The 25,053-nt window shown below is 41.6% G+C and overlaps 1 protein-coding gene across 5 annotated transcripts in view; it reads right to left on the bottom strand.

Annotated features, from left to right (window-relative positions):
- Positions 1 to 23,040, bottom strand: part of Pcdh7 (protocadherin 7) — a 412,501-nt gene extending 389,461 nt beyond the window's left edge. For 4 of the 5 annotated variants that reach the window (XM_042678335.1, XM_042678336.1, XM_042678337.1 and 1 more), the window contains exon 1: positions 19,832 to 23,040. In XM_042678335.1, coding sequence (XP_042534269.1) covers positions 19,832 to 23,011 — 3,180 coding nt within the window. In that variant the 5' untranslated portion in view covers positions 23,012 to 23,040. Of the gene's footprint in view, positions 1 to 12,754; positions 13,843 to 19,831 lie in introns of those variants that run through there. The other variant, XM_042678339.1, reaches the window with a different exon arrangement.
- Positions 23,041 to 25,053: the final 2,013 nt, after the last annotated feature.

Below are 25,053 nucleotides of genomic sequence, written 5' to 3'. Positions count from 1 at the left end.
GAATCTGAATCTGCTTTCCAGCCAGGACTGTACCCACTAAAACAAACACATAGTGTTCAGTGTTAAAAAACCAGGGTCTTTCTGAATTTCAGGTATTGTATTTGTTTGTTTTCTGTCAGTCATGGGCTTGAACTCGGGGCTCTGTCCCTGACTGGGCTTTTTAACTCAGGGCTAAACTCTACCACTTTGAGCTACAGCACCTCTCCTGGTTCTCTAGTGGTTAATTGAAGATAAGAGTCTCATGGACTTTTTTGCCCAGACAGGCTTCAAACTGCAATCCTCAGATCTCAGTCTCTTGAGTAGCCAGGATTACAGGTGTGAGCCACCAGCTCCCAGCTTCTGTTTCTTCTTAAACAAAACATTGTAATGAATCATTTCTTTATAATAGTGACATCAAAAACAAAAGTCGCAGTTCGAGAGGCAGTGCTTTCCGTTATTATGAATGCTAGACATTGAAACAAAACAATAATATCTTTTAAAGCACCACAGTAGCCAACACTGAACACAAGTCAGAACGGGAGTCTGTACAACACAATAATTAAGAACTAGAAATGTTTCTAGATCTCTTTTATTTAAGCTTTACACAAATTATTCTAATTTTCTTTGCATGGAGTCTCTGTTTCCTTGAAATAAACAACGGAACACTTGTGATACATGTGGAATAATGTATATAGACATACATACCTAGAGATTACGACAGTAATCTAAGGTCAGTTTTTATTCCTATTCAAACTATGTCTGATTTTCCTTCCCAAAATGCAGACATGATCTTACTACTTGCAGGGTGACACAGAATGGCCTCCATCTAATGATTAGCAAACAATAGTATCACTCATACTTGAAGTCAGAAGCAAGCCGCAAAACTAAGTTTTCAAGATAAACAACAGAGGCATGCTAGTTTTGCCCTTAGGAGACCCTGCCATGTGCTCTAGTGATAATTGTTTGACTTCTCAAGAGAAAAATCAAGAGTAATAGCTATGATTTCTCAAGAATTCATAATGACACACTTGTATTAGCTGCCCACTGTGTAAGGTGAGTGCTCATACCATTTATTACTGAGGACTGAAAACAATTCACACACACACACAGAAATCAAGGTGCATCTGGGAAACACTGTGAAGAGCAATAATAATATAGAGTGAATAATAGATTCCATAAAGAACTTAAAATATCATTAAACAAGACATGTCGTGTCCCTCTATCTTTTCTCTTCTTTCCATCCTCTCTGAATGTGTGCTGGTATCTTTACTGAAGTTCATAGCTTTATAAGTAGTGTTCCACTTTCAGACACAAAATTGAACAAGTTTCACCACTCATACTTTGTTCTGGTCCCTAATTTGTTTACATTCTACTGATCTAATCAACACAGAACATATTCATGAACCCCATAGCTAAAGGCTAATAACAAATACTGATCAGTTTCCAGACTTTGGTGCTTTTAAATTGGCTGCTTTTAAGTTGGGGGTTGGTTTTTTTTTTTTTGTAAGAGAATGATAAATAGGTGGTGTAGTATGCCCTGCAAAAATCTGAGAGATCAGGAAACTATATGAGCTTCTTATCAGTCCATTATTTCTTAATTTGTTATTGAAAAATAACTGCAACGGGGGCCAAAATTTTAATTATCCGTCATTGTTTAACAATCAGTTGTTTGCTCACCTATTATGAATATAATATACATGTTATAAACAATATAATATTTGATCATCTATTATGTAAATGTTTAAGAGGACTGAAGAAAAATAGCCTCGGAAATTTGATTCAGTCATTTTCTTGCTAAAAAAATAAAAAATTATTCAGATCAATTCATATTACAAGCATCTCGAGACAATGTACAAAATCCAGCATTGCTTCAATGGTGAATATTTTGGGAAATCTGAAAAAAAAAATTCAACAATAAAACCTGTCATTGACATATTAAGATCACATTGCCATATCCAAAAATTAATATGTTATTGTTCTCAAAAATAGCAATTTCAGACAGGCTTTAATGCTATTCATTTTACATTTTAGCTGATTAAACGTTTTACAAAATGAAAACAACAAACATAATTTTATATGAATAAAAGAGAACAAAGCAGGGCATGGTGACACATGCTTATAATCCCAGCTACTCAGAAGGCAGAGATAGGAAGACTGAACTTTAGGAAGAAAAACTACTGAGTGATAAACAATAGTTCCACTTATGCATAGGTTCCCTAACACTCTTAAAGCAATATATACACAATCCCTCAAAATAAACAGTTCCTGCATTTTAAACAACTTCTGTTATAATACATAGCTATGATTGTTCTGTGGTATGGTTAGCTGTCGTCAATCTCTCTATGCTTCGCTCTATATTATTGTCTCTTATAGGAATGTATGTGTGTTAGGCACTGTTCACACCTTTACAACATACTTGAGAAAACAATTGCAGTAAGAAACTATTTATTTTGGCTCATGGATTCAGTGATTTGAGTCCTTGGGGATTCTGTTCTTTCTGGGCCCATTGTGAGGCCAAGTACCATGGTAGGAAGCATGAAGGAGGAAGGAGTAGCTCACCTTATGGTGCACAAGGGACAAAAGGAAGGAAGAGAGGGAGAGGCTTGAGGATGAGTATTCCAGGACACTCTTCCAGTAATCTACTTCCTCCAACTAGGCCCCTCCTCCTCGTTGCCACGCCTCTCACTAATACGTTTAAAAATGGTTAATAAGGTTAAAACTTCATGAGCCAGTCACCTCTTGAACACACTGAGTAACAATACCTACAGCAAATGAGCCTTTTCTGGGAACACTTCATATCCAAACCATAATAATATATATAAGGACAATACACAGTATAGAGATGATTTGGTACCATTTGCAATTTCAAGGATTTAGTAGGAATTTTAGAGTATTTCCCCTGCAGATCAGAGAGATTAGTGTAGGCCATATTCTAATTTAACGTTCAATGATGAACACTTAATTCCAAGAAAACAAAAATAAGTTAGTAAAGGCTTTTAAAGAGATTTACTTTATTTCACATTCTTTGAAATGATGAAAATATATAACAAACTCAAGAGAAAAAAAGATTTTTTCTTTTTTGTAAAAGATAAAATATAGCAGCTTAAAAATACCTGTTTAAGTAGTGCATGAGTGTCTCACACCTGTGTAATCCTAGCTTCTCAGGAGGCTGAGACCTGAGGATCATGACTCAAAGCCAGCCTAGGGACAAAACTTATGAATCTCTTAACTCTATGTAAGCACTAAATGCTGGAAGTGGGGCTGTGGCTCATGTGGCACTAGCCTTGAACAAAAAAGGTCAGGGACAGCATCTAGGCCGTGAATTCAAGCTCCAGTAATGGCACCAAAAAAGAAAAGAAACCCAACAAACAAAAAATCTGTGCAAAATATACTATAAAATATAAAAATATAAATATAAAGGATACTATTTTTAATAAGTCACAAAAAAATGAGATTTTTTTCTTCTTGAGTTAATAATGTACATGACATAGTATGTGAATATTGAGTGAAATGGAGAATAAAAAAGATACAAAATTATAAGAGTTGTTAAAACAGCACAGCTGAAGTATCTCTTAAGGCTTCCAGAGGAGCAAGCAAATCTACACGGGTCCTGACAGAACTGGTTGGAATTAATACAGACAGCACTTAGGCACGGTAGCTGAGCACATGGTCTCTGCAGCTTTATAGTGGGTACTGAACATCTTACAAATTTCAAGACCATGAGAAATTACTTAACTCCGTTACTCAACACTTTCCACATTTAAGGCTGTGGTCCTCGCTACCCATGGTGGTCATGCCTGTTTAATGAGCTGATATATGTACAATAAGATGACCAGTGCCCAAATTAAACTATTCAATATAAGCTTAGCTATTATCACGTATATTTGTCCCAATGAAATGAAAACTTAGAACACATTTTTGTCTATTTCTGTTATTGTTATTCCTCCTGTGTTTCTAACATGGCTTTGAATAAACTGGCCTGTAGAACTCAAGTATTTGCTTTTTGAAATGCTAACTATATTATAGCTGTCTACATGTATTTTTACACACACACAGAGGCAGTGTATATGTTGCTATGAATATACATAAACACATAAAAATAAGAATTTGAAGCTGCGGGCTGGTGGCTCATGCCTATAATTCTAGCTACTCAGGAGGCTGAGACTCCACTTGACCACTAGAAAACCAGGAGTGATACTGTAGCATTATTGCTCATGGCCCTAGTGCTTAATGCACTAGTCTTGAGCAAAAGAGCTCAGGGAGGGTGCCCAGGCCCCAAGTTCAAGCCCCATGTCCAACAACAACAAAAACAATAATAAAACTTAACAGAAAAAGACAAGCTTATGTAACAAAGTAAATGTTCATGTTCTTGACCTGAACATTTTCTGTATAGGACTATCACTTTTGCTAATGCCCTCAGGAGACACCTTCTTTGTATCTGAAGTTGACCCCTATGTTCGACAGTGTAAAATCAGACCTGGAAACTTAGAAAAATACTTCTAAGGAAAAGTCTGTTCAGCCATTTCATCACCTGGAGATACTGACCAAAATGTGTTGAAGGCCTTGTTGTCCAAAGGACCAAATGGAGAAAGCTCCACTTCTAGACTTTGATGAGTGTGTCCTGTAACTGCTCCCTATAATCTTATTGTACTCTTTATATTGGACACATACAGAGTTCCAGGTTAATTGTTATCTATTCTATCAATCGAATTAGTTTTATTAAGAAAATTAGAAGGGACAGTCCTAGATTTACCACCTGATGAAATATTAAGTGCAACCGTGCATAACAATAATTAGTGAGAAGTCACTCACACCAGTACAGGTGTTGGTTCTAGTCCGAGATTTTCCCATTTGCCATGAGAAAACCACTCACTAGATTTCTGTCCACTCAATTACACTATTGTGTGTAAACCCCAGTGCCTATCCTTACAGAAAGAAGGAATTATTAATTCTACATTTGTGTTTCAACTGACTCCCTCTCTGTTTCATTCCTACATCTTCTCATTTGGATTTTTAATGTTGAAACATATTAGCTGTTTAAGACTACAGCAGAATATTGTCCTGCATTGGTGGAACAATTTTGGACTGTTTATGCACATACATATTCTGTATTTATATGCCTACATGCTTTCACTGGTTAGTAAAACTGATTAATTAAGATATTACTTAATATTACAAATTTCCATAACAGTTACAAGTCGAAGAAAAGGTTCAATGATATGTACAAAATGCCAGGTGTGATAAACTAAAAATGTATTTTAAAATTTTATGTTCATGCATACATACATATAGTTTCCTATATTTTTCTCAAAAGCTATAGTTTTTGAGCTATGGCTATGGCTCAAAGTATAGAGTGATAGGCTAGAGCAAAAAAAAGTTCAGAGACACAGCCTAGGCCTGGAGTTGAAGACATACCAACCAACCAACAAACAAACAAATAGGTAAATGCTATAGAAAGTATAACAGGCTTCCATCATTTGTAAACTCACATTTAGAACTCATCGACACAGCCTAGGCCTGGAGTTGAAGATATACCAACCAACCAACAATCAAACAAATAGGTAAATGCTATAGAAAGTATAACAGGCTTCCATCATTTGTAAACTCACATTTAGAACTCATCTGGAAAAAAAATGGGGGAAATATTCCTTCTTACCAATGCATAGACTAAGTAAATTGACAAAGTCCAATGTGCCCTTGCTTAAATGAAGAATAGACTACCATGGATTAAATTGTGCTCACCCAAGTACACTGACTGAAGTCTTAATCTCCACTCTGGCTGTACTTGGAGATAGGGCTTTAGAGTTAAATGAGGTCATAATGTAAGGGCACTAATCTGATAGGACCAGTGTGTTTAGACGAAAAGGGGCACTGGAACTTTCTCTTTCTGCACAAACATATTGTAAAGGCCATATGAGGACACAGAGAGAGGACTACTGCCAATGAACCAAGAAGAAAGTCCTCGTTGGAAATCAACTTTGCACCTTGGTCTAGCTTCCAGAGCTAAGAAAAACAAATTGGTTTCCATTGTTTAAAGCACTGAATGTATGATAATAATCAATACAGATTATTAATATACGTAATATCTATTAATTAATACATACCCTAAAAAACATGCTGAGAACGCATGACAGATATTATGGACTAGAAAAAAGTCATACATAAGGATGATAAGTAGACAGACTGACAGAAGACACATATGTATCTATATGTCAGGACTACTGTATTACTAGAAGTTCTCAGCTATTCAGAAAATGCTAAATGAGTCTTGTATGGAAAGAGTAGGAAGTAGAAGAGTCTAATTCACTTTCCTTTGCCACATGGACATCCTGAAGACAGCAACACTACGGATAATGAAGGAGTCACTGCTGTAATGAAACAAAGTCCTTAGCACAGAGAAGCTCAGTAGATGAAAGCAGTAACTGTTCCATCCTGGATGGAACTTCTTAGGAAAGATTACATGACAGCAAGCATGACTTCAAAAAATTATGTTCGGCCTGCGCTAGCAGCTCAAGCCTGTAATCCTAGCTACTCAGTAGGCTTAGATCTGAGAATCATGACTCAAAGCCAGCCCAGGCAGGAAAGTACGTGCAACTCTCCAATTAACCACCAGAAAACCAGAAGTGGCACTGTGGCTCAAGTGGTAGAGTGCGCACCTTGAGCTAAAGAGCTTAGGGACAGCACTCAGGCCCTGAGTTCAAGCCCCATGACTAACAATAACAACAACAACAAAAATGGCCTTTTAAAAAGTGTCAGAAAGGATGCTACCATGCTATCATAAGCTTTCTAATCTACCTGCTTTGTAGCCATAAACCATTATTACTCCTTCACCAAGGAAAGGTAATGGCACTAATGTCTTTCTTAAGACTAGTCAGTGTCCATTGTCGCATGTGAGGGCCTCCCATGCCTACACCTGGATACAGCATCTGTGTACCTTTGAATTTGACCCACAACAGACTAGGAGAGGTTCAAATAGATGACGAGGCCACTTTTAAAAAGCATTTTAATAGGAAATACAGTTTATAAACAAATACCCCCAACTAAAAAGATAACTTTAGAATAGCTGAGAAAATTTCGTGGAAAACTAGCAATACCATTTCCAGTTATGAAAGTACTTTGAAAAGTCCCAAATAGTTTCTTTTGGCTCCACCCTGCCCCTCCCCCTCTCCCTCCACCCCCATCAACTTTGTAATGCAGTCACAGCCAGGGATCTTACTGAAGCTGCAGCATTGAAGCCTTTGTAGGAAGTCACTTGGGCCAGTCAGTCACAGCCTCCGTTTTGCATTTTGTCATATCCAGCTCAAATTTTCATGACTTTTTTTTTCTTTTGTATATATAGAAACTTATTAGGGGGTGGACCTATAAGTACAACTTAAGATTTTGGGGGCTTGAGGATAGAACTTTTGTAACTTAATCTCCTATTCCGAATTCCTTAGTCCCAGTTCCTATCAAAATTGAGAAAGAAACTAAAATCTTAAATTTAAAAAAAATCAGGTTTGTGGGATTTCTATGGTGGAGTATTAGAGCACTTGAGTCCCTTCCTGAGTTTATCATGCTGAGAACAGCTGGAAAGACAACATGGAAGGAAGGGAGGGAGGAGAGCAGGATTAGAGAATAGGAGAAAGGGACAGAAAGAGAAGGAAAAGGGGAAAAGAAGAGAGAGGAGGGAAAGGGAGAGAAGAGAGTCAAAGGCTTTATAGTACTAATGTAGAACAGCACTACTGTACAATGTATTTTCTAAGGATGGGGTAAGAAAATCAGTATTTATTGTATTATTTATACACAGTGAAATCATGTAGCTAGTATATTTGTTTAAAATAGGTTGTGCCGTATTATGAAGTAACCATAATATTCTTTATTAAAAACAGATACCATTCCTTTGCTTCTTTATTAGTTTACTGAGATATTAGGGCCAATAAAGTGAAACACGTTTTATATTCAATCTTGAAATATCTCCTCCACTCAACCATAATAGAGTTGGAGCCTCCTTTAAATGCAGTCAGTAGTAAAGAATACACTGGTTTTTGTCAAGTTCTTCTGAAGATCCCAATAGTGAAAATAAAAGGTATTATCCCCCATTAAGTCTCAACTCAAAACTATGATAGCAATTAACTGGATGATAATGTTGCCATAGTATATTTATTACACCAGTCTAATAATAAAAGACAAAGTGTTTATCCTGCCATGAAACTTCTGTTCTTTCTCTTTATACCCTTTCTCTTGTTCTTTTTCTCCCCTAAGCCCAGGTGCAGAAAATTGAGACAATGAATTTGAAGTGAGTATTTTAGACAGAAATAAAAACCGAATCAACATAAAATAATGTATCTAAATGGAAAGATTACTTCATTTCTCCTCTAATCTTAGAATCACATCAAAGCCCAGACATTTAATGACTTCTTCCAGAGCCTTCATATAAAATTCATAGGCCTTTGTGTCCCACATTTAAATTTTTCCCCTTTGGCCCGACTCTCCATTGGAGTTAGAGACCCTGGGTCCTTTAACTGAGTAGTCATTTAGGTTAGCCCTAGAAGGCTTCCCTCCCTTTCTCTATTTCCATTTCTTAAGGATTATTGACTTTGGAATGTTGATAATCTTAAGGATTTGCTGAAAGCAATTCACACCTAGGTGCTCTAAAGTTTATTTACATTTTAAAGGTGGAGCAGCTAAGATAGGCCAGGTTCTTGGGAGTGACTTTTCCTAGCAAAACATCTTTAGCTTAGTCCTCACTGGCCATTTCTTTTAAGTGGGTTGATAGCCCCTCTTTCCTTAGTAAACCAAGCACGCCTTATTTTTGCTCCTTACAGATATGCCAGAGGTTCACCTTTAAAAATGACTGCTTGCCATGGGGCTGAATGAAAATAAAAACTTTTATCAGTGAGCATGAGTTGGCACAGCGAATGAATAATATCTGCAGGAATATATAAATTGACAGATACAGAGATTCTCGCTTGTGTTTGGGCGTATATGTATCTATTTTTTCCTCACATAAGAATCTCTGGAAAAATACTGACAATCCATACGTTTGCATGGTTCTTCATCATTTCCCCTCTAACTATGTCAGGAGTTGGTGTTCCTAACCTCAGCAGGGAGGAAGGAAGGGGAATAAGAACATTGTTCATTTGGTACTGAAGACAGACTGAAGACATGCTTCTTGCAGACGCCAGCCCAATCAGTAGAGGAGCCTCTCAACAAACAGAAACCTACCTAGCAAGAGAAAAGAACAGGATGGCCCCAGAGAGGGATGGATACACAGTGGCTCTAACATAATCCAAATGAAACTTAAATAGGTTTACAGGCTACCTACGCACCAAAGTCCAATAAACACTCATTTCATTTGTTCAACCAGTATGTCTGACTGTTTCCTGAGTCGGGCTTGGTCTAGATACTAGCAACACCCTGATAGACAATACTAGTGGTAATCCTTCTGAGCTTCAAGAATCCCTTTATCATCTGCATTTTTGTATTATCTTATGTATAAAGTTTAGGAGCATTGTTCTACTCATTTTATCTCTACCCAAGAGGCCTTGTACTATGCAATACAGATAGAGCAAATCAGTACTTTTTTCTCTACAAATTGAATGTGTTAAAATTTTACTCACATCAAAGGAAAGTCTGATGCAAAATTACAGCTAAAAATTATCCCCAGAGAGAGATCAAGATTAAACTGTAGAATGAGTGACTCCCAAACGCTCTTCAAGCATCTCTGGCTCCTTCCTCAGATAACTTCAAAATTAAAATTAGTTAGGGTTACACATTTGCCTAATTTTTATGGCTTTAAAAAATAATTCAACTCTCTAAAATATACCCACAATATTTTTAGGACATTTTGTGAATTTTGAAAAAAAAAAAAGTTGAAGGCATAGCCTCATTTTAGGATTTTTTTTTTTTTTTTGGCAGATTTGTCCACAAGAGTTGGAATATGTATTGCATTCTGATGACACAACTTCCCTTTTGAATTCTGTCTTTTGGGGAGATGTGGCCTAGGGAAATCTGGAAAGAAACTTTCTTCAAAAGCATATACCTGTTGGCTCTGAATTCAGCAGCCTGGGACAGAAAGATCAGCCTAAATGACAGAATGATATTGTCCCAAGAAAAGCAAAGTGCAAAAACCAAAGCCAAATCAAAAAGGAACAAACACACACACACACATTTCAAATGCTTCCCATATTCTCAAATCCTGTTGTTGTTTATTTTTTTTCCTGTAGAAGTTCTTAAAGCTAGTTCCATCAGCTATGAAAAGTCATTCATCACTTTGCCACTTTCATCTTACATAATAATATGACTCTTCTTTTCTAGTTTGTTCTGAGGGACAAATGAACCCAAACTTGCATCACTGTTCTGAGACTTAGAAGGCAGGAGGAAAACATAAACCATTGCTGCTCTTCAACTTTAATTTCATGAGGGCAAAGACTCTGATTAGTCTTTGCATACCTAAGGAGACCAGTGTAGCTATCAGCTGTATCAAAAGAAAAAATTCTCTAATGACTGAAGTCTTCCAAATAAACTAGCCAATAAACTAGTCAACTTTAGTGTAGTCACAATCCCCCTTAAATCGGTAGTGAAGTTTTAATTTAGAATAAAATATACAACTGATAAAATAAACAGGACAATAGATGGTTTGTTTTAAGCCTACTCTGTCCACAGACACCTCCTTAATGGTTAAGTTCAGTAATTACAAAGGAGACTAAACAAAGACCTGAGGTTGAGGGTTGATTAACAACAATTGAGAGGTGGGGAATGGGAGGAAAATGGGAGTTAGTGCCTGGTCATAGGACTTAAGTGCCTATGTTCAAGGATTTAAAAATCCAATAGCAAAACAAAAGAAAGCAGGTAGAATGGTAACAGATTTCTAAAGAAAAAAGGCCTTTACAATGTTAAATGATTCTCTAAGTATGTTGTTGCTCACACTGATTCAGTTTTCTAGTACATAAAAGGCCCAACTCAACTGTGTAAACCCCCAACTCAAAGTAGCCTAACCAAATCCTTGTGTAGAGGATTCCATTTTGTCTGTCTGGAAGGCTGCTTTGTTTTACAGAAACTGTCTTAAGTCAAGCAGAACTCTACCTGTGTCCTGTTTTAGCCATATATTTCTAGGAAAGATTTTTATAAGCACACACGTGTGCACACGTGCACACACACACATACACACAAACATGCACACAAACATGCACCTCTCCTCTGTAAAACCTTTAGAAACCAACCACTCCAACTTAAAATAGCTAGCTGAACTAAAATGACAAAACAAAGCATCAGCCAGGCACCAGTGGCTCAGGCCTATAATCCTAGCTACTCAGAAGGCTGAGATTCACCTTTCAAAGCCAGCCCAGGCAGGAAAGTCCATGAGACTCTTATCTCCAATTAACCACCAGAAAACAGGAAGTGGCACTGTGGCTCAAGTGGTAGAGCATTCACCTTAAGCTGAAGTGCCCAGGCCCAGAGTTCAAGCCCCATGACTGACCAAAAAACAAAACAAAACAAAAACAAACATCTGCAGCAATTCCCTCTACATGTTAGTGCTAATTATCACTATTCCTATCAAACTCCATTAGGGTGACACTGCCTATGATGTCTGCCTCTTTCCTCTCTTGCTTCCCTGTTTCTTCTGACTTGGTGAATTCTTCACACACTCCACTAAAGCTTCCTCATTGAACAATAAACTGCAACCCTTGTAGACCTAATAATATTTTTGTTTTATTATATTTTTTTTAATTATCCTAGATAATAGTCACAATTTCTCACCCCAGTGTAGAGTAGAATTTTCGGATACTTCCAACTGTTTCCACAACATAACATTCTTTACACAGGAATCAAAACCAAGAATACAGTTATTCATATCGACAAGAACCTAAGTGAAACAAATATTGGGCAAAATATTACTTGAATGTTGTAATTTTAATTCACATCTTCCGCTTTGTGATAGAGACCTGATAAAAATGATTCATGATTCAAAAGTGTGTCGCCACCTGAGTTTGTAAAGTCCAGAATATTTACTCTATGCATTGGCTGAATTCATGGTTCAGTTCAATGAATCCAGGCTTTCAGACTTTGTTCATTCTAACACTGACTTTTTGTTTTAGTTGATGTAATTTTTTCTTTTTTTTGTTTTGTTTTGTTTTGTTGGTCATGGGGCTTGAACTCAGAGCCTGGGCACTGTCCCTGAGTTATTTTGCTCAAGACTAGTGCTTTACCACCGTGCCACTTCTGGTTTTTGAATGGTTAATTGGAGATAATAGTCTCACAGGGACTTTGTTGCCTGGGCTGGCTTCTAACTGCAATCCTCAGATCTCAGCCTCCTCAGTAGCTAAGATTACGGGCCTGAGCCACCAGCATTTGGCTTCAAGTCATTTGTTTTACACTGGATTTACACCTTAAGTATATCAAAAGAAGTTTCCCACTTGGGAGAGGAAAGAAGCATTTCCAAGGAGCACAAAGTGGCAGGTCTTCTTTATAAGCCTTTCAGTCCTTGTGCTCAAAGGAAAATGAGAGGTTGAAGGTAATTATGTTTTGCTCAGGAATTTCATTGTAGTCTCAATGATACTTCAGAAAATTTCCCTTTCACAAGATTAAATAAACAGCTAATAGAATAAAAATGCTCAAGTGTACGTTAGGGATTTGTATGGCTTACAGTGTATTTCCCATCACTTTGCACTTCAATTTTCTTGCAACCTTTACTTATGCTTCTAAAAGGGCTACTATTATTGACAATGATTCACAAAGAAGGAAAAAAATACTGAGAATTTATTCTTAATATTTTGAAAGTTATAGACAATTTTAATAGTGGAGGTGGTATAGTAAATATCTAATAAAATAAGATTTTACATACAGTGCATTAATTTAGGGACATTAACACACATGACATAACGACACATAAATACACAAACATGAAAATGGAGGGGGTACCTAGATCGTTAATACAACTAAAACCATGTCACTCATTGTCTCAAGAACATACTGAAGTTTTAAAACTGCTTTCATTTATATTATCTCACACCAAAACAGAACAACCTTCCTATGAATGCAGTCCACAAAACTGGAAGCCATCTGATCCTCCTCATCAAATCTACCTGAAAATGTGTTCATGTTTTAAAGGAATTCATAAAAAAACACAAATAATCATCTTGAAAATTCTAAAAAAAAAAAAAAGAGAGAGAAAAAAAGATTAAGGAAAAAAAATCAATCCATTGTAGTGAGTGTCTCTGATAAATACAAAACCAAACTCTCAAAATTGTATTGCAGAAAATACTTTTATAAATACTGCCCCAAGTCTTTGCATATTACATGTGTAAATACAAACACGGACACAAAAGATAACATTTAGATGTGTGTACACACATAATGGGGAAAACACCAAAATAGTTTCCTTTGGCAGAACTAGCTGACTGGCCTTGGCAAAGCTTCGATTACATGACACAGGAAATATTGATCAATTCAGATTTTATTTGAAGTCTCTATTGAATGGACTAAAGACAAAAAATGTATAAGATTTAATTTTTCCTTCGTTCACAGAAATTATTGCTAAAATATACTTGTATATTTGTTTCTAACGATTTCACGATCGTGTCTAAAAGGTGCTAACCATCCCTTTGAGGATGGAATTCTGAGTGACTGGGACATCCACGAGTAGCAAATTTCTAAATTAATACTGTTTCTTCTGTAGGTTTATTTTCTCACTATTTTCCCTGATAGGAGAAAGGAAACAAAATGCACAGCAAGTGTAACAAACAGTGATTGGCTGACACCCCACGGCCAAGGGCAGGTTCCAGCAGGTTTCCTGGTAGTTAGTTCATCAGAGTATGGTGCAAAATGAGCATCATATAAGAGTGGAATTCAGCCAAACACGGTAATGTGTGGATGTAGACGCATCTGAAAAAAGGAAAATAAAGATTTATGCAGGTGAAAAAAAAGGTGTGATGAATAAAAATTTCCCCCAATAACCCTATGCTTAGTCAACACGCTACAGAAGTTTGTGAACGAACATTTATTTGTGAATTGCATATTTGTATGTAGTAAATATGTTTAGGGTTGAATAAGTTAAAGTTGTCTGCACAATCCTGTTTGGAAGCTTTAATGGTTTCCTTGTTGGTAAACAGCATTAGCATTCGATACAAACATCACTAAATTCCTGAAAATTAACCTTTCTTCTGTCTTACAACATTAATTCACCAGAAGTGATCATTAAAATTAGTTTTAGTGGTTTGAACTCAATTCTTCTTGAAATGTGATTTCTCCCACAATATTAATGCTAAATTAAGCACTGTGTCATGTACCATAACAGAGACCCTACCTTAGAAGTGTATAAGCACTTTGAAAACAGCAAGAGATGAAAAGCTCACTCTTTATACAGAACAATCCATAAGTGAATCAGGTAACTTGTCATAGTCTAGAAACTAACTACGCATACCTTAAACAAGAATGAACAAGTACTACATTTTGCAAGTAACCTACACTCTTTCCCCAGCCTTTTAAAAATAATGCCAAAAAGTCTAATTGTGTGGATGGCTGTGGCAAGCAATAATGTTGTCATACTACTGTTAGTATTCAAAGTAGCTCAGTTTTATTTCTGAAATTCATAAATTCAATAATCCGTAGGTATTACTATGCCATATAAATTTGGAATCTAAATACATGAGATTGGTTAACTGCCTATCAAGGAAGCAATCCAACTGAAATATAACACTAGGTCCCTTCCTCTAAAACTTTACTAGGAAACAAAATCAGGGGAAATTTTACTGTTCATTGTATATTAGGAACACTTCTAAGATGAAATGTACAACACAGTTTATGAAAGGCAAAGAAGCCTAGAAACCAAAAGGAGTTATCAACATGGATAAAGAAGGTAAAAGATGAGCTGGAGTTGAATGTACAGAACCTTTCATGTATAATGTATAGAGTACTTGTATTCTCTCCTATTAAAATACACTTTAATTGAGAACATACAAAATATTCTGATCAAATGAAAAATTATGTCACTGAGCTTGTTGAACCCATGTTTCTCGACTACACTAAATTACTTGTGTATACCATTAACTGCAACCTTTCACAAGCAGGTGAGGGAGCGATTCTTCATTTCTTTCTACACTCTGCATGTTGAGTTATAAATTCCGATGTGATTTTACACAGAAGGTCTGGATCCTAAAGAACTATATTCTACTGTAGGGAGAACTATATTTGTAGACAAATCCATAGGTATAAACACAAAAGTAAATGGAAACAGATTACTATTACTATCAAAACACATACTGCAAAAAGCTACAGACCAAAGATTTTTTTCCCCTACAGATAAAACAAGGTAGAAAAACAAAACAAAACAAAAACAAATCAAACAAACAAACAGAAAACCAAGTCACTCTGCACCCCAGAACTTCAAATCTAATGTCCATTATCTCTCTAATCACTTTGTGATCCAAGTCGAAGTACGTTTTTATGTTGGGCTGCAGTCTCCTATAAAGGAGAAAAATGGCTTTTAATTCTAAACTTTGAGAACTCTGGTTAGTTTGTTTATAAATATTAAGCAGTTGGTCATAGTTTTGTTGTTTTTACTTTGTAGAAGTCTGAGCATTCAGATAGGGTCCATGGTATGACTATCACAACATGAAAGTATTGTCACCATAGATGGTATACGTGGATATGTGTTTGTGTGTGTGGCCTATGTGTACATGCACAGTATGTCATGACTCAGAGATAGGAGGAGCTAAATGGAATGAATATTACTTTGTTGTATTTCTTGTGCTGCACTGTTTACTTACAGCTTTAAACTGGCTTGGTGATCTTATGCCTGAGTGGCTAATTAATGCATGAAAAGTATGGGATAAGGTTTTACATTGTCCTGTGGGGGTGGGTGGGATTCACTTTAAATTTGCATATCCATCACAAATGGAGTCATTAGTGGATGACCTTTCCTGTTTTATTCTGACAAAGATCCAGGTAGTTGACTTTGTGTTAGGAGATGTGTCTCAGCGGAAGAAGGTTGGCCAAAAAGTCTATCACGTCTTAGCCTCAGTATAATATACAGATTCCTCATGACTATTGAAAACCATATTGCACACATTAAGCTTTTAAAATTAAAACAGGAAGCCATGGCTGGCACTGCTATACAAATACATGACTACTAAAATAAATACAGACAGACAGACAGACAGCAAATACATTTAAATACCATTTTCATACTTCTTACAAATATAATAATGATGACAAGTCATCCACTGGCTTCCAAAGTCCAAGCACTTAAAGTAAGTTTTGCCAAAATGTTCACTAAGTATACAGTGAATATACTGAATGTCATTTCATCAATTAAAGGGAGCATTACTCAGAGTAATTCAGCAGTTCTTTAGGAAAGGCAAAACGTCACTGGAGCTAATACGAGTTTTTTTCTTGAGTATTTCAGAATCAACTACAAATGGATTTTTAAAGTGAATGTTTATTCAAGCTAAATTCTTGCCAAAAAATAAATTACCTTACCTTCCATTTACCAAATATAATAAAAAATTTTATCTGGCCCTGAATTATCTACATAACAGCATGTCAATTGTAAGCTCCACGTGATTGGAGACTAATAGATAAATTGGTAACTATATTTTTATATTGTCTATTACGTTTTTGCAACTGTGTTATCTTTTAAAGAAAAATGAACATTATTTAGTATGTAGTAAAATGCTGGGTATTTGAACTCCTTTTCCTTTATTTTCCAAATCAAAGGCATGATTTTAGGAGATAAAACTAACATAACCACCAAAGACCATGTGTGCCAGTGGAAAGAGGAGCTAAATAAAAAGGAAACCGCTACTCAATCATGCAGCCAATGATCCACATTTTGCTCAACTAAACATATTAGGAAGTTGAGAGCAATAGCTTCTTCCAAGTCTGAACTATGAAAACCTGAGCTACAACATCAGTGTTTCTAAAGTGTGAATTTCAGAAATAATTCCAGCAACTCTGTTCTACATATCTATTGCCTGCCAAAGAGTAACTCCAGCAGCTTGATTTGAATGGCCCTTAGGGCCTGTGAAAACAAACCAAAAAGAGATGACTTCATGAATGAATGAAGTAAGTAAATAAGTAAATTAATAAGTAAAGGGAGTGGGGAGGGGAAATGGAGTCCAACTATTATTTACAAAGTTTCATTTCTAAAAAAGAAAAAAATGACTTTCTTTCTTGGAGTGTAACCATTATCACCACTTAAAACTAAGAGTAGAGGCTTCACAAAGACTAATCCTCATGAAGATAAAAATCACTATAAGAAATATTACTTCATTTTATTACAAATGAGGAACTATAATGAAGCAATTCAGGAAGTCTCTAAATAAAACGAAGGCTTCATATCAAATAAAAGCTGAGATTTTTAACTCATTCCCTACAGAAGAATTGAAAGAACACAATCTTCAAAGCTTTCCTTTCCTTTTTTTCAAGACAAAATCCTGTGCATTTAATCTTTAATGAAAAGAGTAAATCAGAAAAAAATAATGTAGCCTGCTAGTTATGTAACAATTGAATACCCTTGAAGAATAATAGTGGAAAAACACCTACTTATGGTGCTGACAAAAATCAGAACAGAAAGGGTTATGTCAGATGTCTAAACAGAATGTAACTTTGTAAATGGACCCCTTGTCTCCTGACAGCAATAAAGAGGAGATGAAGCGTATCAATTACTATTACTAATTACATTGAGGGGAATGTGTTTCCTCTGCCTTCATTTCATTGGAGGTCAGCTCTTCACTTGTGGTTAAAACTTTATACATGGTTTGAATAGCTAATGGCACACAAGTTTTCCAAAGTCACTTTGGAAACCATGTGCTTCATTGCATTTGCCTTGTGGCTTTTATTTTCTTGTTGGTATATGGACTTAGATCAGTTAAGAGGCTGATATCATACATTAGTTTATGTCTAAGCTTATCACTTTGTCTTTTAGATAGGATGCCAACCGTCATAAAATTGGCAGTTTTTAAAATTCAAAAACAGCATAGAACATAGCATGAGTCAAACAAAGCTTAAGTAACAACAGAAAACATAGGAGGTGTTTGCATCAAATATCTATAAATTTGCCAATTTAACTCAAGCATGTAAGATTTTTACTTTTTAGAATGAAAATTCCCTTTAGTCACAGAATTATATTAGTGTTAGCATGACATAGAGAAATAAAAAATCTAGAAAGAGTGTAACATTCATTCATGTTACATATTACCATTCTCTAGGGAAATTTCTAAGGTATCTATTTGTGGAGGTTTATAAGTCATCTTATAAAAGTGCTATATTTTAGCTGAACCTTCCTTGTTTACAAACAGATAAAAGCACCAAATATAAAATAAAAATCTACTTCCATCTCCAGGTAAGCGACAGCAATACAACAGACATTAAACTCTCCATACTGTCAAATTTGGGCTTATATTCAATAAATAATTCAAGTTCACACACATCAAAACCTATTTCAAACAGCAATTTCACTCAATGTAGTTAAGCATGTGTTTTCTCAGATTGCTTTTGTTAGTAGATATGGAATCCTATTGCATCTTTTTCTCCTTTCATAAATAGCTGCAGCAAAATATTACACACAGAAAATACTTCCTCAGGAAACTAGTGGGAATAATGATGGAAACTCTAAGGAATCTTTTGCATGACATCTTGAACGAGACTATTAACTTTCTTCTTCTGCTTCAGTCCTTCTCAGGTCACACATTCCACATACAAAGCATATTTCATAGAAAAACAATCAGGTGATGTTACTGGACAAGTTATAAATGTGCTCCTTGAGAGGCACAAAGGGTAGGAGATGTTTTATTAGCAGTATTTGCTCCAGCAATAGTTCATGAAGTTTTTCAAAAGGTTTGATTTCCTGTGTGTCAAACTTTGGTGGGCATAACAAGTGAACTTCTGAGTACTGCACATCACATAAACTGTTAAGGGGAAATCTTACATTGTTGAAAGTCCCCTCAATATAAACACACACAGACACAGACACACACAGACACAGACACACACACACACACACACACACACACACACACCCTTTTCCATACCACATCATGAAATACCTGTGTGAAATGATGTTCATAACCTTTATATTTCTAATATATCACAAAGCATATCAAAATAGCCATGCACACCGTATGTCAATCATTTTTATTGCTTGCCTTAAACATGTAGCCTATACAGCTTAGTTTTCTTTATAACCTTTAAACACTGAACCAGAAAAATCAAAATGCTGAATGAATACTAGCAAAGAAAGCTAATTGTTATGGCTGTCTGTTTTCTGAAAGTATGGAGTGAAGTTTTGCATGACACTCTCACATCAGTAAATATTTTTAAACTGCCATTTTTTTGTCAAATTAGTATTTCAATATCTCAGACTTGGCACTGCATTTGCATAAATCAGCATCTGTTTATTTGTGAAATCCTGCATTATGTATAGCATCGCTAAAACTTCTATGTTCATCCAATTTGCATAGACACCAGTAGTAACTCTAGAAATTTTCTCTCTGGATGTAATTATCCACTTAGAACTAACTAAACACTATGTGCATATTTATTCTGTAAGCAGAAAACAGAGGATAAATTGGGACACTCAAGTGCAAAGAGTACAGAACACTGCCTACACTGCCTACACTGCATACTACTATAGAAGCTCAGTCCACCTCAAGCAAACTACAGTAGTCCCTACCTCCCACTGCAGGCCTCTGCTACACTAAAGGTGCATGAATTAACACTGGGCTCCTGTATTAAAATTTTGAACAAGATCATTAAAAACACCACCAACAACAACAAAACAACCACCAAAACTTCACAGAGCACACAGAGGATGACCTGTCTCAGAGTTATTAGCCCTCTCTGGGGTGATGAAATGTAGTTAGAGGCAGCTTACCTGTTTGCTGTACTTGTTATTGGTTTGACAGCTGTACTCAGAGCAGTGATCTGATCCAATTGAAATGTTGTCTCCTGCTCCCACAAATGTGTTGGCTGGTGGTAGATCTTGTACAGCCTGGTGTTTTTTGCCTGCAGTTGGCGACTGGGGATGAAGCTGGACAGTAGGCAATGGGGAACTGGATTTGTAATGCCTGGCCAGGTCGGGGCTCCCAGGCCCACCGTTAACAGATCGGTATCGCCCCATGCTTGGGCTGTCCGCCAGCTTCTCATTGACACTGTCATAGCGCTGTCCATTTGGCTTGGAAGCTTCTACAGTGACAATGCTGCTGTAGAGAGGCTGCTTTGACTTCTTATTTTTCTTGTCCTTTTTAGGCTTTTTAGACTTGTCATGCTGCTGGGGTGTAAAAAAGTCTTCATGATCTTTTTTGCCAGCCTCATAGCCATTTTTATTTTTGGACCTACAGTACCTGGCCATCACAACAATTAAAATGATCAGAATCACTGTCATGATGCCAGCCACCACCCCAATGACAATACTGAGTCTCTGTTTGCTAATTTCATAGCTGGGGTCACCAGCTATGTCCTGGGTGAGGGGTGTGTGCAAACTTCTGGCAATCTGGGAGTCAATCACAGTTGTGTTAGAAACACTCTCATTAACAAACACGTGCACCAGCGTGGTGGTAGACTGGGAAGGCTGCCCACTGTCATTCACCTGCACCACCAACCTGTGCAAGCCGTAGTGCTTTTGGGTGAGTTTTCCCACTAAGGAAACCACACCACTGGTGGGATCAATCTCAAACAGCTTGAAGGGATTCCCTCCCACAATGCTGTAGTTCAGGTCTGCATTAATGCCATCGTCACTGTCCGTGGCCAGCACCGTGGCGACGACTGTCCTGACATTGCTGGAAGGTGGCAGGACAGTGTAGGAAACGTTCCTGGGCAGGGTGACGGTGGGCGCGTTGTCATTCTCATCCATCACGAACAGCGAGACGGTGGCGGTGGCGGATCGGGGAGGCTCTCCCCCATCCACAGCCTTGACTCGGAAAGTGTATGTGGTCTGATGCTCCCGGTCAAAAGACATGGTGGAGTAAATGGTCCCCGTGTCGTTTTCAATGGAGAAAATGTGGCTGTTCTCCTCAATGTACAGGCTCATCTCCGCGTTGCGTCCCTTGTCGGCATCCATCACGGTGACCATGCCCACGGGGCTGTTGGGTTGTAAGTTCTCTTTCACGTAAAAGGTAAAGACGTCCTGCATGAACTTGGGGTCGTTGTCGTTCTTGTCGGCCACCTGCACGATGACCGTGGTGCTGCCCTGCAGCACGGGGACGCCTTTGTCTTTGGCGTTCACTTTAAACTCGTACCTGTCATTCTGCTCGCGGTCCAGCACCGTGTTGACCAGGATGTCCCCGGAATCGGGGTCAATGGCAAAGGTCCCCATCACCGACGAGTCCAGGGAGTAGGCGACCTCGGCATTCTTCCCACTGTCCGCGTCGGTCGCCAGCACCGTAGCGACCCTCTCCCCCGGGATGTTGTTCTCCGGGAAATAAACCTCCACCACGGACTGGCCGAACACCGGCGGGTTGTCGTTGGTGTCGCCTACCTTGACAACCAGGGAGTTGTTGCTGGAGAGACTGGGGCTGCCCGAGTCCACCGCCACGATGACCACGTTGAACTCGCGGGTGGTCTCGTAGTCCAGAGGGGCGGACGTGTGCAGGAAGTACTTCTTCTTGTTCTGGTCGCCCTCGGTGTCGCTGGCCGGCTTCAGCTGGAAAGGCACGTCACCCACCACGGTGCAGGTGACGACCCCGTTCTCCCCCTGGTCTCTGTCCGACACCTGGACCAAGGCGATGGGGGTGTCGACCAGCACGTCCTCCGCCACGTTGGCCACCCCGTCCTTCAGGGGGATGCGGCCGATCTTGCGGATCTCAATCGACGGCACGTTGTCGTTCTCGTCTTTGATGTTGAGGACCACCGTGGCTTTGTCGGTCTTGGGGGGCTGGCCCCGATCGCGGGCCATGACGGTGAAGCGCAGCTGGTTCACCTCCTCGCGGTCGATCCGGTGCAAGACGCTGAGCCAGCCCGAGGTCTCGTCGAGGCGCAGCAGTCTCCGCACCGACTCGGTGGCCGCCCCGAACACGTACTCGATCTGCCCGTTGACCCCCACGTCCAGGTCGGCCGCGCGCAACTGCAGGATGGGGGTCCCCGGGGCGCTGTTCTCGGCCAGGTCGGCCTCGTACACGCTCTTTTCGAAGCGGGGGCTGTTGTCGTTCACATCGGTGATGAGCACCCGCAGGATGGCCTGCGAGGAGCGGGGAGGGTCTCCGCCATCCCGCACCCGGAGGGTCAGCTCGTAGGAATCCCGCTGCTCGCGATCCAGGGCGCCCTTCACGATCAGCTGGGGTTGTTTCTCGCCGTCCGGGGTGTCGGCCACCTGCAGCTCGAACACGCTGCTGCGCCCGCCGGGGGTGGCCCCATCGCCGCCGCCGCCCTCGGAAGCATCGGGGGGCCGCCGCTTGGAGCTGCCCGGGCCGCCGCCGCCGTTCCCGCCGCCCCCTGGGTAGGGGGCGCTGTCCGCCGGCCCCGCGCGCCGGCCCTCGCCGCCGCCGCCGCCGCCGCCCCCGGGCTCCTGGAGCAGCTCGTAGCGCTCGATGCCGTTGCGCCCAAAGTCCCTGTCGGTGGCGGTGGGCAGCAGGTAGAGCGTCCCGACAGCCCGGTTCTCCTCCACCGTGAGCGTGAGCACCGGAGACGGGAAGGTGGGCGTGTTATCGTTGATGTCCAGCACGATGACCCGACCCTCGAACAAGTCCACCCAGCTCTGCGAGGGTCCGATCACCGACACCTCGAAGTCCAAGAAGCACTCGTTCTCGTCGAAGATCATCTGACACTGGGGCAGCTTCTCGCGGTCGATGCGCCGCTCGCTGGTGCTCAGCTCCCCGGTGAGGTTGTCGATCTTCAGGTATTCCGAGCCCGACTCCAGGCTGAAAGTCACCTCGCCCGAGCCGGTCACGATGCCCAAGTCCGAAGCCAAGTTCCCGATCCGGACGTCGGCGGGGCCCTCTTCGGCCAACCGGTACCGGAGGAGCTGCTTGGCGGCGGCCAGGCTGAACCAGAGCGGCAGGAGGAGGCAGCAGCCCCAGCACCCGCCGCGCGCCCACCCCGCCGTCCGCATCCTCAGCATCTTCTCCTGCTGCTGCTGCTACTGCTCCTTCTAACCACAGCCCCCCGCCCCGGCTCCGCGCCCCCCCTCTCCTCGGGGAGTGGGAGGGAGGGGTGGGGGGAAGGAGGGCGGCTGGCCGCCTGCCCTCCCCTCTCTCTCAGTCCTCTCTCCGGGAAAGGAAGGGGAGGGATCGGAGGCTGGAGCCGAGCGTCGGGAGTCCGGGGATGGGGCGCTGGGTGGGAGGTGGTGGTGGCGGTGGTGGTGGCGGTGGTGGTGGTGAGGAGGGGGTGGGGGGTGGAGAGAGGCGGAGAGAAGATGCTGCTGCTTGCTTGTATTTCTTCTTCTTCTTCTTCTTTCTTTTCCTCTTGCTTCTTCCGAAAGTTATTGTTTCATAATTCATGCACTGGGTGCTAATCGTCCGCTCGCCGGCCGCCGCGCGGTACTCACAGTTCACGGGACACTGCGCGCCGCGGGATGGGCGCTCTCCGCCATCCCCCGCCGCGGGAGAGCCTCGTCCGGAGCCTCGCGGTCCGCTCGCCCGGACAAATCAAAAGGCGGGCGGGTGGTGGAGGAGCCGGGCAGTGGGAAAGGGGAAGCGAACCTGCTAGCCTCCCCTCCCTTCTCTTCTCCCCGCCCCAGCGCCTCCCCACCCCGCCAGTCCGCGAGTGCTGCCACTCGAGTTGAGTCCAATCCCCGTTCCAGCCGCTCACTCCAGCCCCGGCCGCCGCCGCTCCGCCAAACGTGAGTTGCTTCCTCGCCCCCCCCTCTTCCTCTCTCCTCCCCGTCCCCGCAGGAGACTCCCGGGGCCAGCCGCGAGCCGGTGTGCAACTCGGACTTCCTTCTCTCCCGCAGCGGGGTAGACAGTCACCAGCCCCGGAATGGAGAGGGGGAAAAAAAAAGAAGAGAGAGGAAAAAAAAAAATCCCTGGCAGGTCCGCTGCTGCTGGCACGATCGCGTCACGGCGAGGTCCGCGTCCCGCCGTCCCCGGCGCGCCAGCCGGCAGCCCGAGCCATCTCCACCGCTGCCCGGAGACTCGGTCGCTTCTCACAACCCCCTGAGAGCTCTGCGGGCTCACTCGAGCGCTCGCTCGCTCGCTCGCGCTCTCGCTCTTTTTTCTTAACTCTGCGCAAGGTCATTAGTCACGAAGCCGCCGCCTGAAACCCGCAGCACAACCATTCGCCCGCGGGGGCCGGAGCGGGGGGGGCGAGGCCGAGCCGTGCGCCCCGCGCGGTGGCCCAAGTTTGGATTGGCAGCCGCAGAGTCCGGGCCTCCCCTCACCTGCATGCGGCCCGCGCGGCGGAGCACCGGGATCTGCAGCGCCGAGCGCGATTCGGGGAGGAGATTACAGCCTCGCTCGCTCCCCACTCTCTCCCTCTCTCTCTCTCGATCCCTCCCCTGCCTCCTCCCCCCGAACTCTCCTCCCTCCCCTTCTCTCCTCCCTCCTCTTCTTTTCCCCTTTCCCCCTCCCTCCCGTGCTCGCTCGCCTCTCCCGCACTAGGGCTGCCTCTCCGCCCTCCCTCTCTCCCCCCACCCCCTTTCCTTCCTCGTAGTCCCCAGGCAGGGAACTCGAGCTGAACTTGATCCCTTTTGCAGTTCAAAGGTGAGCGAGCCGGGCTCGGCGCCCCGGCGGCGTGGGTCCGGGTGCAACACGCACGGCCCCGGGCTCTCCCCACCGCAATCCACCAAGATGCTCAATTTGCGTCCCGATTTCCCAAGAAAAAGCCAAAGGCACGGAGTGTGAGTGTGTGTGAGTGAGTGTGTGTGTGTGTGTGTGTGCCAAGTAGCTTTCAGAAAAAAAAAAATCCAGTTTGCCAAAGGGGAGGAAAAAAAGTGCCAGTCGGCGGCGGCGGCGGGGCGGGAAGGGCCGGGGCTAGGCGCGTGAATTCCGCAGTTGCGTCGCCCCGCTCGCGTCGGGTGCGGGCGCTCGCTCCCGGCTCCCGCCGGCTCCCCGAGCTGCGGTCGCGGCGGGGGAGAGACGCGGCCCACGGGCGATCGAGGGGCTGGGGAGGGAAGCGCTGGCTCGCGCGCCCCCGGGAGACCCCGGAGAAGCCGCAAGTTTGCGG

The sequence above is a fragment of the Dipodomys spectabilis genome, unplaced genomic scaffold, assembly GCF_019054845.1.
Source record: "Dipodomys spectabilis isolate Male_0828 unplaced genomic scaffold, ASM1905484v1 ptg000043l, whole genome shotgun sequence".
In the NCBI taxonomy this organism is placed as follows: domain Eukaryota; kingdom Metazoa; phylum Chordata; class Mammalia; order Rodentia; family Heteromyidae; genus Dipodomys; species Dipodomys spectabilis.
The sequence above is the reverse complement of the archived record's forward strand: the minus strand, read 5'-3'. Positions and strand labels throughout refer to the sequence as shown.